General features: G+C 31.8%; 3 protein-coding genes across 3 annotated transcripts; 1 reads left to right on the forward strand and 2 right to left on the reverse strand.

Annotated features, from left to right (window-relative positions):
* The first annotated feature begins 2173 nt into the window (after window positions 1-2173).
* On the forward strand, window positions 2174-10031 carry LOC115973571 (protein NRT1/ PTR FAMILY 6.2-like). Its single transcript, XM_031093841.1, has 6 exons — window positions 2174-2177; window positions 2422-2526; window positions 2972-3189; window positions 3358-3905; window positions 6942-7267; window positions 9354-10031. The coding sequence occupies exons 1-6, from the start codon at window positions 2174-2176 to the stop codon at window positions 9893-9895; spliced, it is 1743 nt and encodes a 580-aa protein (XP_030949701.1). The 3' UTR covers window positions 9896-10031.
* Window positions 10032-12548: 2517 nt separating this feature from the next.
* Window positions 12549-14988, reverse strand: LOC115968854 (eukaryotic translation initiation factor 3 subunit B-like). Its single transcript, XM_031088373.1, has 4 exons — window positions 14897-14988; window positions 14188-14717; window positions 13775-13904; window positions 12549-12945 (listed from the first exon to the last, which is right to left on the reverse strand). The coding sequence occupies exons 1-4, from the start codon at window positions 14975-14977 to the stop codon at window positions 12649-12651; spliced, it is 1038 nt and encodes a 345-aa protein (XP_030944233.1). The 5' UTR covers window positions 14978-14988; the 3' UTR covers window positions 12549-12648.
* Window positions 14985-17490, reverse strand: LOC115973621 (eukaryotic translation initiation factor 3 subunit B-like). Its single transcript, XM_031093879.1, has 7 exons — window positions 17452-17490; window positions 16312-16443; window positions 15555-15680; window positions 15400-15465; window positions 15194-15318; window positions 15079-15095; window positions 14985-14989 (listed from the first exon to the last, which is right to left on the reverse strand). The coding sequence occupies exons 1-7, from the start codon at window positions 17488-17490 to the stop codon at window positions 14985-14987; spliced, it is 510 nt and encodes a 169-aa protein (XP_030949739.1).
* Window positions 17491-19210: the final 1720 nt, after the last annotated feature.

A 19210-nucleotide genomic window follows, 5' to 3' on the forward strand; every position in this document is an offset into this window, starting at 1 on the left:
GAGATTTAAACATATACACTCTACAATGCACGAGAAATTAATGTTAAAACAGAATTACCTAAGATATGAAAATGTCGATTAGATGAAGTTGATGAACCGTTAAAATTATATATATATATAGCGCAAGAAACAAACCAAGACAGTGACATAAGCTTGAATTCCTGTAAGTCCAAGGGAAGTAGATAGAAAGGTTGAAGACTGAAAGATTCAAAAAATAATAAAAATAAATAAAATCTATGCTCGGGCATCCAACTTCCAAGTTCCAGCTAACATTTTTTTCGTTTGACCCAAAAATAAAAAATCTATGCTAGTACATCTCAGTATGTTCCATTTCATTCATTTCTTTTCTATTGTTTACACTCATTTCAAAGCATATATTAAAAAAAATCATCAAAATCCAAATTAATGTCTATTTAACATTAACAAAAAATAAAAAATAACGGGAATTAACGAATATCCTAAGGATATTGGTTTAAAAAATCATTTTAGAAATTTTTTATGGGAAAATAAAAAAGTATTTGATATTTTTATAGCATTTTGTATTCCCTATAAAGTGGTATAATTTTTTTTTCTTAAAATAATACATTAACAAATGCCATAAAGGCACATGTTATCTAGACCCTTAAAAAAAATGAAAAATAACATTTTGAATTTGTTTTTTTTTTTTTTTTTTTTTTTTTTGTAATAGTCAGATATTATAGTTGACTTTTCTATAATCTACTGATCAAAAACCTCACAAAGATATTCAGGTGGTGGCCTCAATTATCCATTCATTATATTACTGTCGTGTCTTATGGACAAAGAGTAAAATAGTCTGATTAAAGGCTTGAACACCACTTTCTTACATATATATATATATATATATATATATATATAAAGGAAACGCTAACGAGTAAGCTTAGGCTTCATTTGAGAGTTCATAAGGGAATGGAATGGAATGATCATAAGGGAATGAAAATGAATATAATGGAATGAAATGGAAAAGAATGGAATGGAATGGAATTAAGTAACCTTAATTGGATGTTTTAAAATAAAGGAATAGAAAGGAATGAAAATGAATGGAATGTAAGTAATCTTATTTGGGAGTAATATGGAGGGAATGGAATGAAATCATTTAATGATAATATTACTATTAGACCCCTATTTTAAAATAAAGAGTTGAATATATAGAAGTATTTTGGGAGCTTTAGTAAAAAATTCATTAAATCTAATTTCATTCCCTCCCATTCCTCCCAATTTTGGAGGGAATAAAAATTTGAGATTTTAAGGGAATAGAAAGGAATGAGTGTTCATTTCTACTCATTTCATTCCCTCCCACTTAATAAACTCCCAAATAAGGGAATGAATTTTTCTTTTCCTCCATTAAAACTCCCAAAAAATGGAATGGAAGAATATTCTAAAATTATTCTTTTCATTCCTTTTCATTTCATTTCATTCCCTCCTCCCAAATAAGGCCTTAGGGCATTAGTTAACAATTCATTTTAGGAAAATTTTTACATCACTTTTTATGGAAAATGAAAAAAATTGTCAAAACATTAATTGTTTTTTTTTTTTTCTTTTCTTATAAAAACTTTCTTTAACTGAATTATTAAACAATACCCTAAGGGCACTTGTTAGCATGACCAAAAAAGATAATAATAATAAAATTAAAAAACAAAACAAAACAAAAGATTTATGAATAAAATAAAAGCCATATTTTATATTTGAATGTCATGTTGAAACCAAAGATTTGGATGGTTCTTAATTAAATTTGTTGTATTTTATAGATTAGATTCATTTCCCCCATTGCCCACTTTCTAACTATGAAGTGTCTTGCATTTGTATTGTATACACGTAACTGTACGGATGCATAGCATGATACTGGAGTAATTAATATAAAACGCTGCAAATTAATTAAGCTTCCTTTTTCATGTATAGAGGGAAAATTTAATTAGCAGCCTCATTAATCAGTTACCCGATTTAGAGCATTACCTAGGTTACAGATGCATTTCTAAGAACATAGCTCTTACGAGAAAGGAAAAATCCCAAGATCAAGCAGTATCTTATCATTTTCCATTTCCTTTCTTATTAGGAAACCTCTCAGCCATTTATCTTCTTTTATGGCATGTACATATACATACAATCCAGACCGATTCATCAAAAACTGGGTCTTGCCTAAAATAGAGAAATTACAATGGGTGATTTATTTAACAACATATTAAACCAACAATGATTTTAATTACAAACAGTGTATTCTTTTTTCTTTTCTTTTATTATTATTATTATTATTTTTTAATGTTGAAATGTAACAGGTACAGTGCATTAGACCCAACTGGACCCAAGCCAAACACCATATATGTATATAACCAGCCTGAATTATATATAGTGGTCGTGCAAGTAACAAAAAACACTCCAGTGAGAAATCTTCACCTTAAAGCACAGAGGAAGGGAAAATGAATTCCTTCGTCCCAGATGCAGTTGATCACAAGGGTAATCATGCTGATAGGACCAAAACAGGTGGTTGGTTGTCTGCTATTCAAATCCTCGGTAAATTCCATTTTCTTATTGTGCATAATTTTTTATTTTTTATGTATGTTTTTTAAAATTTTTAGCTACTCCAATTTTTCTCAAATTTTCTTAACCGTAATATATATTCTTTGGCTGGGAACAAAACAAGTGATTCCCTTTATAAAAAAATAAAAAATAAAAACAAAATAAAATAATTTGATAGTTATAATGAGGGAGATTTGAACTCTAGATATCTCTTTTAAAAAACTAAGTAATTTCTTTTTTTTTTTTTTTTTTTTTGGGAAAGGGTCCTATTTCTTTTATTAATGCATATATAAAGATTGATTACAACCTTTAATTATCATGAAAAAACTAATAACGTGATTCAGTTCATTTTCTAATTGGTTTTAGACTTGACTCTAATTAAAACTGAAATTTTAATTAATTCATATTATACTCGTACTGGTTTTGATAATTTTCACAGGAATTGAAATATGCGAGAGATTTGCCACAATGGCAATAATTGTGAACCTCGTGACATATTTAGTTGGCACAATGCATCTTCCTAGCGCAAGTGCTTCCAATTTTGCATCAACATCAGGGGGCACAGCATATCTTCTAAGCTTGTTTGGAGGCATTGTTGCAGATTCTTTCTTAGGCCGATATTGGATGATAGCCATTGCTGCTACAATTCATGCAGGGGTGAGTATACTTTTAGCATGTTAACTCCTAATGTGATATTTATATGCTACACATTTTTCTTTTTCTTTTTCTTTTTTGAATTTTAATCCAAGTATTCTGCTTCCCTGCTTGCTAAGTTCTATATTTGATAAATGTACTAATATATTGTCAACCGGGATAATAAATTAGGGAACGTGTTTGTTAGCCATATCCACTTCTTTTCCAAATTTACGCCCGCCTCCTTGCAATCCTACTTTATCCAACAAATGCGTAGAGGCCAATAGTCTTCAAATGGGCATTTTCACCATGGCTCTGTATTTAACTAATATAGGAGTTGGTGGAATAAAGTCAAGTGTTGCAGGACTTGGAACAGACCAATTTGATCAAAATGATGATGAGGAAAAGGCTCAAATGGCACATTTCTTCAATAGGTTCTACTTTGTTATCAGCTCGGGTACCTTATTGGCAGTTACAGTACTTGTGTACTTACAAGATCAAGTTGGAAGAAGCTGGGCATATGGGATTTGCTCGGCCTCAATGACACTTGCTTTCTTGGTCTTTCTACTGGGTACTAAAAGATATAGGTACAAGCAACGTTTAGGAACCCCTATAGTTCAAATTCTTCAAGTTATAGCGGCTGCTGTAAAGAAAAGGAAGGTAGCGTATCCATCTAACGATAGTGCCTTATATGAAGACCTTTCTCAAGAATCAAGAATATATCATACAGATAAGTTTCGGTATGTGACCATTAGAATTGCTGCTTAATATTTTAGAAGTTTGCTGTCAATATTGTTTTCTTTCTCTTGGAAAATAATCTGCTCTCTTAGATTATGCTTTTCTTAATTTTTTTTCTAAGCCCATTAACAAGTTTTCCAAACATTGATCAGAATTGTTATAACTAAAGTATGCATATAGTGCCTTTTCAAAATAAAGGGGAAAAAAGTATGCATATAGTGCATTCTTATTAATTACTAAGCATAAGTGGTAAAAAAAACATGATCCTTTTGTTGGCTTTGGAATAGAGGGGCACAATGATTTTGATAAGTTTCTCATAAGATGTAAGTCCATGTTTTTTTCTTGTTAAATGTTGGCTTAATTCAATGACAAAGTTTTATATATTTCCTATCATTTTAATGTATTTTCTTTTGGGCAATATTGTATTTGGGTAGAAAGTACTTGAGCCGAGTTAAACAATGTGACCGCCAGCCTCAATGCGACTGGCCTAGCACACGAGTAACACGTGGCAGGAGATTCCAGTAGGCAGCTGTCTGGATAGGCCTGTTGCGTTCACTTTGCGACCTGACAAGTCGAGAACCACGTGCACACAAAATTTTCTATTTTATCCTGATTTGCATTTTCTGCTTTTCTCCATATAGTCCAACACACACATCCTGTGCACGTTCGATGTGGCTTGTGATTGAATCTGAGTATACACACTTTGAAGCTCTCATTTCACTACTTAAGCCATCCATCCCACTTTGTAGAGAAAGAGAGAGCCTTTATCTTAGAGCTAAAAAACTCCTAACCTCTCTTCTCCATTTCTCTCACCATTGATATACCCTTGAGAGAAATATTTTTACCACCTTCACCATCTACACATTCCGTTAAGTGTTATAAGAAAGCGTTGAAGCTTAAGGAAACCGTAGAAGTCATTACAAAATTCATATTCATTGGTGGCTTTCCGTTGGTGACTCAACGGTGGTATCTCCTGCAAGTAGTTGAAGAAAGGACTCTAGAAAGTTGGTTGCTAGCATGAGCTTGAAGGGCTCAAGTACATAGGGGGGGATATGGGCTTGCAAGTTCATAGTCTTTTGTACTACAACTATTCATCTAGTGTAAATTTTCTGACAATATGGTAGGTAGAGAGTTTTTTTCGTCTGGGTGCTTTAGTTTTCCTATTCGTAAACACTTTTTGATGTTTGGCTTTGGTTTGATTTTTTTTTTTTTTTTTTGCATTTTCATATTGCTATTTATGTACTTCGGCTTATATTTGTTTATGTTGGCAATGTGAAACTTGGTTAATAACTTACATTAGATAAATTGTTAGTTTTTGGTTAAAGTGATTAAGCCATTAAAATTTGATAATGGGGTTCGTATTATTAGCATTTCTCATAAGATTTTGCTATCAAAATTTTTTTTTTTTCTAAGAAGACAAAGGTATTTTTTGAATAAAGGTGAGATAATGGGGTTGTAAATTTCTTCTTCTCTATTCAATTAATTGATTCTCTACTATACCAATTACATGGATATCTTTTAAAAACATAAATTACAGCACTTATACTTGTCCACCATGCACATACCTAGTAAGCAAATAAATTGAATAAATCAACGTCACCAAAAAAAAAAAAAAAAATGCAATCAAATACATGATGTATTACAATTTATTTCTACTAACAAAGTGAAAAAGAAATAAAGGACTGATAAGAGATAAAGTGGGAATTGATAATGTTGAAATGAGAGTAATAAAATGAAAGAGAGTTGAAATGATAATACAAAATAGAAAATTGGGGGATGGGGGAGAGAGAAATAAATGATATTTGCTATAATTGCGAGTCGAGCTGTTAAGGAGAGCAAAATTATTGCAACTACAAAGCTAAAGAGAGTATAATTGCTAACACCACCAAGATGAACTCATGATTATTGTATTTCTTTTGATACTTTTTTAAAGGAACAATGAAATTGGGGATTATATTTATTTTATGGGTTGAATGAAGGAGTTACAAATTTGAATTATTAGGGATTTTTATTTTTATTTATTTTGAATAGGCTTTTTGTTGAATAATTTGTTCACTTGTTGTTCTTTGGTCTAGTCTTGTTTTTGCTTGGGTTATTTTTATTTTTATTGGACTAATTTTTATTGTTGTTATTAATTTAAGGCTTTTTTTTAAGGGATTAAGGATTATGTTTGAGGGGTTAAAATTATTTTTGAAATTATGTTACGTCTACAACATTTTCAAAACAAATCTTGTGCAAAAGTCTGTTATTGGTGGGTTAAAAAGTAATGTCAATATTGGGCTCAAATTAGAATTAGTAACAACTTATCACATAGAATTTGTTGTAAAATTATTATGAAAATGTTGTAAATGTAGTATTACTTTTATTTTTGTTGAACCTAAATTCTTGTGATTCTCAAGTTAGGGTGTTTAACATTTTTATTAAGGTGTTCAAAATAGGTTAGTTTAGTATAATTTTTTTTTTGCAAGTATATATAAACATTTTTTTTGGCAAGTCAGGGTGGTCACTGAGTTACACATGAAGCTACCCCTATACATGCAAGTAAATGATCATAAAGAACACAAGTTTAACATACATAGAAAATTACTACATGCATACAAAAACTTCAAAGTATTAATTTTTAACACCTCTTAATTTCATACAATGGAGAGAGCTTATTTCATGGTTCAAATTTTATTTTTTGGATCTAATGGTGTACAAAGTGTCACACTATTTAAAATTTTAAATGATATGGTAGTATATATATTTTTAAATTTGTAACAATAAAGCTATATGTATAACATTTTCACAACAAAACCTAAGTGACATGCTAATAATGGTAGGTAAAAAAATAATATCAATGTTAGGCTCATATGAGAGCCAGTACGTTATAGCTTATCAACTAATCTTTGTTGTCTTTCTCAAAAAAAAAAAAAAAAAAAAAAAAAAAAAAAATCTTTGTTGTGAAAATATTATGGCCATAGCAGTGCTTAATTTGTAATTTTAATAGGAACCTTTAAGGATCTTTTCAAAGCTAACAAGTGATACTTCCATGACAGTTGCTTGGACAAGGCGGCAATCATAACCAGCAAAGACTCTGGAATTCCAAACCCATGGAAACTTTGCACAGTTACAAAGGTGGAAAAAGTTAAAATGTTAGTCAAATTATTGCCAATTTGGGCGACAACAATTATCTTCTGGACGATACATACACAATTAGCTGGCTTCTCAGTGCAGCAAGCTGCTACCATGGATAGATCAATTGGAAAATTCCAAATTCCTCCGGCATCACTCTACGCCTTCTTTGTTGTGTCCATAATGACCACTCTTGCTATTTATGACCGCCTGATTATGCCTCTCATGAAAAAATATAAAAGAAGTCAAGGTACGTAAATGTTGAACGCAAGAATAATGTTTATTTTTGTAAAGCTGTAATTTACAACTATGTTTTATGTTGACTTTTATTTTATGTCAAATTTGATTGTATTTTGTTCAATTTTTTCCCTGTATGTTAGTGGGATTTAATGTGAGGGTAGAGTGTGAGAGTTTGGTGAAGAATTATGAAAACAGTGAAGTTCATGACTAGCTCGCAATTAGACAACCCATGAAAGGCCACGTGAGAAGCACATACTGAAATCCAAACAGTCTTTTGTTAGGCTGTATTTCATGAGTCACTTCACGACTCAACCCAAGTCGCAAGTGACGAAACTCTCAGCTTGGAACTTTTTAAAGTGTGTTTTTCTCATTTTTATAACAACACTTTATAAGCCCACTTTAACCACGAAATTGTAGGAGACTTTCAAAGAGAAAACCTTAGCAATACACTTGAGAGTTAGAGCTTGCAAACCCACAATCATCTACATAATTTCTCTTACTTTTCCTCTATTCCTAACTCTCTAATCTCAAATCCTTGGGAGTTTCATAGCCCAAACACTTATCTCACCCAATCTGAGTTTTGAGATAAGTTTTGGTGCGTGTTGGAAGCATTGAAAGAAGCCATTGATTGGCGGATGCAATTTGGAGCTAATTGCAGGATCCAAATTACTAGTGAAAACATGGTTCGGTGAAGCCCATTGGTAGCTGGAACTTGGAGAGTTCAAGTATATTGAGTAGATTAGGCTTGGAGGGTTTTTTGATATTCGTGTACTCCAACTTTATTCACTAGTGAATCGATTGGGCTTGGAGGGCCGCGGAGAGGTTTTTCGCGTCGTACTGAGGTTTTCTCTTCAATAACACGTCTCAGTGTTATCTTGTGTTTGCATCTCTCTTCTCTTACTCTTTAAGCTTTACTTTTATTGTTTATAGTATTTGCTTATGCCTTAGATAGTTGTTCCAGTTTCATTGCGTTACACTTACTCTTATTCCACACTTAGTTAAGTAGGGTAAAAGCAATCTAGTTGGCCATAAGTTTTAATTTGGGGGTCTAAATAAGTAATAGTATTTTCACACTATTTGAATTTTCAATTCTTACATTAACAAATTGCATTTACTTTTAATATAAGAAACTTCTTTAACCTACTTCATTGGGGAATGAATATGTCTGACCTAATTTGTTTTTACTTTGCATATATATATATATATATATATACACATACATATACATGATGAAAAGTGGTTAATATTGGATAGGAAGGGATTTCTTTGTGTATTTAGGTCTATAAATAAATTAAGCTATCGGGTTCAGCTTGAGAAAAAAAATACTTGTTTATATTTATTTAGCATAAGAGTCAAACTCAATTCTAAGTTTAAGTTTGACCACTAAACAAGCAAGTTCAAATATAATTACGTGTTCATAAATAAGTTCGTGAGTGTGAGTTGATTTGAGTATATATAATATTATATGTTTACAAGTACAAAGTACAGTTATTATTTAGAATTAACATTGGATTTTGTTGGCAAGTTTAAAATTAGTTCATAAGATATAAAATTATTACTTGTAAATTATTTATAATATAATTAAGCTAGTTTTTAGTAAAAATTATTAAAAACTTTTAACAATATGATGTTGGTGAATCTAATTTCTATATGTTCATAAATAGAAATCATTATATCTAATTATTTCAAATAATATAATTTCAACTATAATTTAGCTATCAACTATTAGAATAGATTTGTGAAAGGATAAAATAATTTAGTTCTAATATTTATTAAATATGTAGTATGGGAAGAATAAGTTAATCGAGTAACTTGTGAATAAGTTTAAGCTTGTTCGACAAGAAAATAAATCAAACTTGAACATATAATTTAGTTTGGTGATAAACTCAAACTTTCTTGTGTTCGAAATAAAAATTAAAAGAACAATTTTTGAACTTTTAATACGACTCATTCACAACCTTATGTCTATTGTTCTTTCTTGTGAGGTATTAAGAATCCAGATTCAAATTAGTTAATTATAATTTTTTTTATAAATGAAAACATTGCTACTTTTATTTATTTATTTAGTTTCCTTTTTTTTTTTTTTCCTTTTTCAGGTTTAACAAATTTGCAAAAAGTAGGGCTAGGCCTATTGTTCTCCTTATTAGGAATGACAGCGGCGGCACTTGTAGAAAAGAGAAGATTGTCAGTTGTTAGAGCCAATAGAGATACCATGACAAGGTCAACAACCCTACCAATAAGTGCTTTCTTTTTGCTTCCACAGTTCATCTTGGTTGGTATTGGAGAGGCCTTTATATTATCTGGAGAATTGGCTTTCTTCACAAACAATGCACCCAAAGGAATGAAAGCAATTGCCACTGGTCTCTACCTCACAACCACCTCGTTTGGTATGTATCTGAGTACAATTTTGGTCACCATAATAAGGAATGTTACTGGACGCAATGGTGGGCACGATTGGCTTTCTCCTAGGATTAATGATGGCAGATTGGATTATTTTTATTGGTTTCTAGCACTATTGAGTTTGATCAACTTGGGATTTTATATTGTGTGCGCCACAAGGTTTACACCAAATTCTACTGAAAATTCTCCAAAGATGAATGGTGCTGTTGTTGATGCTCCTGAAGAAGAAACTGTGTAACAGCAGAATCTTTGTTGTATAGTGGTAAAATTGCAGCACAGGTCTTTCATTTGGGTTCTCATATGAATTATGAATTTTTGCTTTCCAATTTTTCTGTTTGATCTTCAATGGGAAGCAGCCCTTTTCTGCTTTTCGCCTCCCAAGAGGTCTAGGTCTTTTTCATGAAATATTATTCATTAATTTTCATTATAGTTTAGTGTCAATATCATTCATCTTAATCTGATTTTTAGTTTCAGCAAGTGATAGTATCACTATGTTACAAAAATGAGTTAAAAATTGAGATTTAAACCTAAGATATGAAAATGAGTCAAATTAATGTTAAAAACATAATTACCTAAGATATGAAAATGGCTTGTAATGGCTTGGATGTTTTAAATTTTGATAAGAATGGCTTGTATGTTAACAGGGTATGCCCTGTTCTGGATGTTTCTGGTTAGTTCTTAATGCATCGTCTTTCTACCAAAAAAAGAAAAAGAAAATGTCTATTAGATGGACCGTTAAAATTACATAGCACAAGAAACAAACCAAGACAGTGACAAAAAATTTCAATAAGTCCAAGCGAAGTAGATATAAAAGTTGAAGACTAAAATATTTCAAAAATCAAAAGATAAGAAAATTTTATTCTGGGACATCCAATATCCAACTTTCAATTAACGGTTTTTGTTTGACCCAAAAATAAAAAATCTATTCTAGTACATCTACTTTGTTCCATTTCATTCCTTTTTTCTTTTCTTTTTTTTATTCTTTATACTCATTCCACTCCTTTAAAATTTATTCACTCCATGAACACTTTCCTACACAATTTCAGAGTTTTCTCTAAGGCTGCCATTTCCTCCATGTTAAAGAACATGTCAGATTGTCAGATATCAAAACTAGGTCAAACTCATCCAACTCGCCACCTTGATTTGATGAATCTTTAAATCCCCAAAAAAAGTTTCCTTAATTTTGAGTTTGACTGGGGATATACCCATTTGTCAACGGGTCAGTTCAAACTGAATTGGCTCCTAATGGGTTGATTTTTTTTTTTTTTTTTTTTTTTTACGAGTCAAATTTTGGATTTTAATTTTTCAATATCAAATTTGATGCCAAATCACTCAAAATTTGTCAAGTTGTACCTTTGTTAGTTATGTAGGTATTGAGACTAATGGTTGTTAACAGAAGAATCAATTGAACTCCCTTTTGAAACTTTATGGACTAATAGCACTTATTTCAAATTTGAGAGACTAATTACGCTTAATAGGCAAACTTGGGAGGGAGGGAGGACACTGGACATTGTTGACTAGGTCCTCTCGATGGATTAATGATTTCTCCAAATCATTATACAAAATTCAATCTGCTACATCATTTCATTTGTCTTATGGCATTGTACGAACAAGGTGATTGTCGGTCATTCAGTGCAATAAGAGGGGCCTAACAATTCCCAAAAAGCGCTGCCCCTAAATGTGCAAGTATGTTTAAGTAAGACTGAAAGCATTAGCACGCACAAAAGTAAAAGGAATCCAGACTTCGGTCGAAACTTAGTAATTTCTAGTTACATGGGCGCAATAGTGGACTGGGATTTATTGGTATGTTTAGTCAGGCAACGGTCGTTAGATCACCTATTTTGAATTATGGACTCACCAAGGCCAAAACATATGTGTGGGGTGTGCAAACCATCAACAAGAAAGCAAGAAATTAACCACACACACACACACACACAAAAAAAAAAAAAAAGCAAGAAAATATTTTTTATAATAATCTTATGGTGTTCTACCTTTGCGTAATCTCGGCCCCCAGTGGAAGGCTCTGCACTCGAGCCTCCTGGGCAATCTTACCAACTCTTCCTCATCCTCTCGATACCCTTCTCCACAAGCGTACTAGATTATCTCAAATTCTAATTTTTGGGTATACTTATGAGAGGTGATTGAATTTGGAGAAATTTTTGAGAGGGAGAGAGACTTGATTTTAGTGAAATTGGTTTGATTGAAATTGATTGAAATTTGAAATTTTAGGATGTCAGGCTTTTCTTTAAATTCAAATAGTTGCACACATTGTTCATGTTGGGTTTACACATATAAGTGAAGTCTTACATTAAATAATGATAAAGAGAATGTGCGGTTAATATAACATGGTTAAGCCCATAAACATTGTACTTAGGCCTTTTGGGTTAAGTGTTGGTGGTCAAATTGTTTGTTCTTGAAGAACAAGAGTTTTCTGTGCTTGTTTATGTGTTTGTTCTGTGTTTCTGATAGATTAGTTTTGTGTACTTGTTTTCTGTGTTTTTGATAGATTTGAAGGTTTTAAAGTTTGAAGAAAATTCTTGGGTGCCATGGGAGAAGAATCTTTAACAAATAACAAGAGTGAAGATGAAAAGCAACTTGTAAGTTCTGCTTCTGATGAACAAGTAGCATGATGGAAAATAATGATTGAAATGACACACAATGTAACAAAGAAATAATAGGACTTGTTTTTCAAGATTTCGATCCTTGTACAAAGCCTTGCACTGGTCAGAATTCATTGATACAACTAAGATTTTTCTTTTATTTCCTTTTTTTTAATCTTAATCGTGAATTTCTTTACTTATAAAATTGTAATCACTGTTACATTACAAAGTCCTCTTAATTGAGACAATTTTGAACCCACTTGGAATAAAAATGATAAATTTGTGCAACATACTCTTTCACTTTCTTTACGATCACTTTAACCAATTCAGTCAAAAATCTTAAAAGAAACCAATCATACTGAATGTTTATATATTAGTTGTCAATCAACATCTATCCGTCCAGCTTCTCTTCCTTCCTCTCAGGCTCCTTCAGTGCTGCATTCCGATTTTTATTCATCATACGTCCAATCTCTGTCCACCACTGATCCCAGCCCTCTGGTGCTTTCCAAGTGGAAAGCTGCTCTGTAGATAATGTGAAAACTTCTTTGTCCTCGTTATCAACGTCGCCAAATTGAATAAGGTTATCAAGGTCGTTGTCAAGGTCAATATCAAGTTCGTTCACAACCTCTAGCACATCTTGCATTTCTTGGGTACTAGAGGAGGGAGAGGGCCTCGGACGCCACCAAAACTGCAAAGTAACATGAGAACGAGGAACAATCTTTAGAATTAGAACATTTGCTAGAACTTTAGAAAGGAACTCCTGTTATGCCATTTTATATTGTCTTGCTAGGAGATTAGGACACACTCACAAAGCAACTGTTCAAAAAATATAAACAAGTATTGCAGTTTTAGTCTCTTTAAACCTCAATAAATTGATTTCTAAAATTATTATAGGGATAATTGGTTTCAATATATAATTTAACATCACTTTAATTATAAGAAAGCATTTGGAAATAAAGTTGTGATGAGTAATTATAGAGTCAGTCTCTCTGTGCTAATACTATAAAGCCCTGCACATATTACTTTCATAAGCTTCAAGCTATGATAATACTAAGGAAGGCTCACATACAGCAAAGAATAGCAACATAGAAAGGATCAAGGTTTAAAAAAACTACACAAATTCTAAGTCAAACAAATCATCCAGCTATCTCTGACTGTAGGGACTGGAGCAGTACCATGCCTATAACTTTGCTCCTTTTTATAGTAATAAATGCAGGTAGAGCTGTGCTAACTAAGTTGCAACCTCAACCCCAGCCCTACCACATTCCCTCAAAGATACATTTATCTTAATGATAAAAAAAAAAACTGAATAAAGGATGTTAAATAGCCAGATACAACTGATAACGATCAGTCAATGTTAAACCTAAAAAACATTTAAAAAATTATGGTATCAAGAATTTTCATGGACAAAACAATGGAAGAGTTTAAATAAACAGATTATATCTGTATCTTGGACTTTTAACTGAAATATGCCTTTTTATATTTTGGTTCCACTCACATGATATCTCTAGCTATACCTGTGTTAAATGCCTCCTTGGAATCTGATACAATAGCACCCCAAAGAAGGACCAAATCATGACCCCTTCTTGAAATTCCTCTTGCCTGACATCCAAATCATCAGATAAAGTCCTGATAGTTGCAACATACCTGCAGAAAGGGTTGACATGATTAGAACAGTCAAATTAATTGTATTTTCATCAATTTTAGCTTACTACCAACCAATAAAAGTCAATTACAGCAAACAAGAACAGGATAAATGAGAAATAACTTACCCCAAATCCGTTAGAAAATAGAGGTGGATAATGTATCCAAGAAAAGAACTATAATGGTGGATAGTAAGGATGCCTTAAGTGAGAAATAACTTACTAGATTGCTTACCATTTAATAACAAACAATATAAAATATTGCTATTGAAATATTTATCACTTACCTTCCAGTAGGAGACCACTCAATGTTTGTTGCCACAAAACGTTCGATAGCTAAGGTTCCCAGAGCATCAACGTCATAAAATATCAAGTCTCCACCACAACCCCTCATTGCTGCTAGTAGAATGAAACGCCCAGCAGGTGACCAGTGAAGAGAACCTGCCTGCTCAACTTCCAGAGTTACAAGCTTTGAGAATTGGAATCTGTTCTGAGCTTTTATAACCGAGTAAAAACTCACATTCTGCCTTTGATCTAAAGCATGGATGACTGCAAATCTTTGGCCATTTGGCTCCCAAGAAAATGCAATAATCATGTCATTCTCATTCTCAAGTTCAAAGTCCTCAACAGGGATACCTGGATCTTTGATACCAAAGATCACAAAACGTTGATAAGTAGTACTCCTCATTCCATTGAACTGGTTGAACAGAACAGCAAGATATTCCCCATTGCTTTGCCAGAACATTTTGCAATCTCTAACACCATTGAGATTCTTCTTCTTTAATTCCTCTTTATTGGGAACATGTATCAGACTGACCTAAAATAGAAAGGGAAATAAAACATTATATGGTTTTTGTGTGTATAGAATTTAGTGAGGCATTATTTTAAGCTTCCCAAAAATATGATTTTTTGAGGGATTGGGATTCTCCATGACTGAATGCATCTAGAGAAGTTGGGGGAGGGTTTTTGATATCCATAAGAAAGGTACATACTTACCCTGGCAGGCTGCATCTCATCAGCATCTGTAGGAACAAATAGAGCTATTACAGGATCGGTAGGTGACCAACAGAAATCCATAACATTTTCAGCCTTTAAGGTTTCATTGTCAATGAGACCAAAGGTATTGGTTTCATATATGTATATTGCATTTTTTCCGATTCTGGAAAAGTACTTGTCACCATTTCTGCCACTCCATCTACAAGAACAGCAACACAATTTATGAAAAAAAAAAATCTAGCCAACAATGCTTAAGAAGGTTATTTTTTCTTAACATAAATTTAACTAAATTTATACCTAAAAATAGGCCAGGCTGCTTGAGATATGCCTGCAATTCCCCCAGTCGCATGCTCACCCTGACTTCTTTCAATAACCATCTTTACTTCTCCACTTTTTACATCAAAAATTTTAAGCGCAGCCCCCTAATAATGAGTTAACATTAGAACTGGCTTATTCATGCTACTAACATACAACCAAAATAATAAGAGAATAAAGAAACTCACTTTTCTATCATGCTCGCTGTAGCTGACCAAATATTTCTCCCCAACTGAGAAATCAATTAGCTTAACCTGCAATTGCTTGATTAATGCCAAATCATTACAAAAGGTAAGTAAAAAGTTAAAGAAAAAAAATATGAAATTGAGCCCAAGAAGAAAACCATGTTGTGATCACAAAACATTAAGGGTATAAAAAAAGTTGCGCCTCCCCAGATGACAGAACCCGTTTTGAGAGTGGTGGCCAAGTAAGTCCCAGAAGGGGACCACATAGCAGATTCTAGAAAAATCTGCAATGCAAAGGAAAATTTTGATCATTCTTTAACCATTAGAAAGATTTTTATGTTTCCATTTCCTTTCAAGAGCAAATTTAACTGGAATAACAAGGAAATGGATCCAAGGAATAAAATTACTAAAATTAATAAAAATTATTAGACATTCTGGTTCCAATAGATATTTGAGTTGCTTTTCACCATAAGTCTGCAAATAACAAGGTTCTTTTCTCGTGTTCCTTCTCTTACAGTTATTTCTTGTTTAACTATGTATTTATTTATATTTAAAGTGGAAGAGAACCAGTCAGGATAAAGTAATCAATCCCCATGCCTTTTCCCCTAGTTTGCATCACAAAGTTTGAACTGTAATTTGAAGATCAAGTATGAGGGTGGGGATGGTGAAGAGAATGGGTATGGCAAGGCATACATACTAGTTTTCCCCAAGAAAATGCCTTTACTTTTAGAAACTTCCTTAATGTCTAATAAATCTAATCATCATAATGCATCAAAGGTTTACTACTAAAAACAATATATGTATGTATGACAAACAAACAGAGAGGATGTAGATCAATAGCTAGAGTTTGAAACTTGCAAGCAAGAGCAATTGGGAGGTGAGAGGTTTCTCCCTTAGATTATGTATAAAACTTACCGTACGATGATCAAAAAGCTCAGGCTTCAAATGTCCTGCACCAATATTCCAATAAATCTCAAGGTCCACAGAACATTGAATGAGAAACTGATCTCGAGCTCTTTTGTCAGTAAGCCAATGTTGAAGATGCACCTATGCGATACATGCATGTAAAGAACCACATAAAGCATCATCTTGTGTGTCAATTTGTATATAAGAAAGATACAGGAAGTACGTAATTATGAAGGGGAAAGGACTAGCCTATACCATCACAATTAGTCTATCAAGCATAGCATACATGCCAAAATCTATAATTCACATTTTCTCAAATTAATAACGCAAGACATACTAATAGAAAGATGCTTATCAGACTATACAAATCAATGACAATCAGTCCATGTTGCAAAAAAATTCCTTGTCTCTAAAACTCTGTATGAGCAAACGCATACACCAAGCTCCAAAACTACATATTTCTGATAGGAATAAGTACTTGTAAATTATCTTGTGCATTTACATAGAGCATGTACTTTCTTTTGGGTATAAAAGATTATGCTCATTGAGCTCATGATCATACATCACTATCCAAACAACGAAGAAGTACTTTTAATTTGTCTCATGCATATACATGGGGTGTACATTGTTGGAGTGTAAAAGATTATGCTCATTAAGCGTGACTATAATCATACATCCATATCCAACAAATAGAAGCAGTCAATGAATGAAAATTTTTAAGCTATCTACATCTAGATTCATATGAAGGAACTTGAATTGGGGTAGTTAAAATTTGAATAATTTGCATCCTCTTCTTTCATTCTTTTCTTTTCTTTTCTTTTCCCTTCTCTTTGACTATCAGAAGTAATACAATCACCCGGATAACTCTTATGACTGCTTCACCAATAGCACTAGTAACGTAATTCACAGAAAAAAAGTGAAGAATTGTGAACATAATTCACAGAACAGAACCAATCCAACTTTCAAATAAACCATTGAATTGAAGTAAGCACTCACTACCATGAGTATTATCATCTAGGACAAGATGTGCTTGGTACACTATCATCACCATGTGGTGAGTGATATAATTTATCAATTTCAATGGGTGTGGTGACTTATGTTGTAAAAATTGGAAGGCAAAAAATATAAAAGTATAGGGAAGAAAATTACCCCAAAAGAGGATGAACCAGAGCCAGTAACAACTTCCATGGTAATCCTGTATTACTCTGCCGAAAAAGAATACACACTTTATATATACTTGTGCGTAAGGCGGGACACTATATATACACACATATGTTAGTGTGTTTGGATTTTTTTTTTTATAGAAAGAAGTCAAGAAAGGAAATGAAATTAAGTAATCTTATTTTGATTTTTAAAATAAATAAAGTGAAAGTAAGTAACATTATTTGAGAGTAACATAAAAGGACATGAATGATATCATTTTACAACAATATTACTATTAGACACCTATTTTAAAATAAATAATTGAATATATATGAGTATTTTTGGAGTTTTAGTATAAAAAAAATCATTAAACCTAATTTTATTTACTTCAATTCCTTCCAATTTTAGGGAGATGAATATTTGGAGTTTTGAGGGAATAAAGGGGAATGAGTACTCCTTCCTACTTATTCCATTCCCTTTCACTTAAATTCTCAAACATATAAATGAATTTTTCATTCCTTTCATTAAAACTCTCAAACAAGGAAATATAATAAATATTTTAAAATTATTCTTTCCATTTATTTCCATTTCGTTCATTTTCCTCCTCCCAGACGAGCTGTTAAAGTCCTCAATATTAGTTTGTTTGGAATTGGGAATGTTTTCTCAAATAAGTTGATCTCAAAAAAAATTAATTAAAAATTATACTACAAATAACGTTTTATTTATTTATTAATCACTCTGAATTTAATTTAAGTAAAATTTGATTATGAAAAATTTAAAATTATACTCCAACTAAAATTCTATTACAAAAAATTTCAAGAATAAAAGTTGAGTCTTATATTCTCCTCTTTTGAGGGAATAGAGAGGAATGAATACTCCTTCCTACTCATTCTATTCCCTCTCACTTAAATTCTCAAACAAATAAATGAATTTTTCATTCTTTTCATTAAGACTCTCAAACAAGGAAAAATAATGAATATTTTAAAATTATTCTTTCCATTTATTTCCATTTTGTTCATTTTCCTCCTCCCAGACGAGCTGTTAAAGTCCTCAGTATTAGCTTGTTAGGAATTGGGAATGTTTTCTCTCATAAGTTGCTCTCAAAAAAAATTTAATTAAAAATTATACTAAAAATAAAGTTTTATTTATTTATTAATCACTCTGAATTTAATTTAAGTAAAATTTGATTATGAAAATTTTAAAATTATACTCCAACTAAAATTCTATTACAAAAAATTTCAAGAATAAAAGTTGAGTCCTATATTCTCCTTTTTTTAAGTGGAGTTGTGGTGTGATTTTGTGTTAGAATCTCTTTCTCTCTTTCTTTTGTGTGTGTTTGTTTCTCAGAAAAAAAAAAAAAAAAATGTTACAAGTGTGTGAGTGTGTCTATATATAGTTTTTAAAAGTTTTGTCAACTGACGCATTTCTTTAAAAGGAAATTGATTTTATTCATTTAGCATTCCACTCACCAAAAATTTGTATTTATGCCAAAGTATTAAAGTTTAATTACTATATTGGTCCCTTACCTTTGCCTCATGTTTCAAAATCTTTAACACTATGACATTTTGTCAAAATAGTCCCCATCATCTAATGGTGGATATAAAAATTTAAAATGGAACATCAAAAAAAAAAAAATCAAATATGGTAAAAGGTGAAATTAAATTATAATTTTTATTTTGGCTTGATGTCGCCTGTATTAAATTTTTTTTTTAAGTGAAAAAAAAAAAAAAAAAAAAATCATGCAATCTCTAATCCCACCCATTCT

Source organism: Quercus lobata, chromosome 2 (genome assembly GCF_001633185.2).
Source record: "Quercus lobata isolate SW786 chromosome 2, ValleyOak3.0 Primary Assembly, whole genome shotgun sequence".
NCBI classification, from domain to species: domain Eukaryota; kingdom Viridiplantae; phylum Streptophyta; class Magnoliopsida; order Fagales; family Fagaceae; genus Quercus; species Quercus lobata.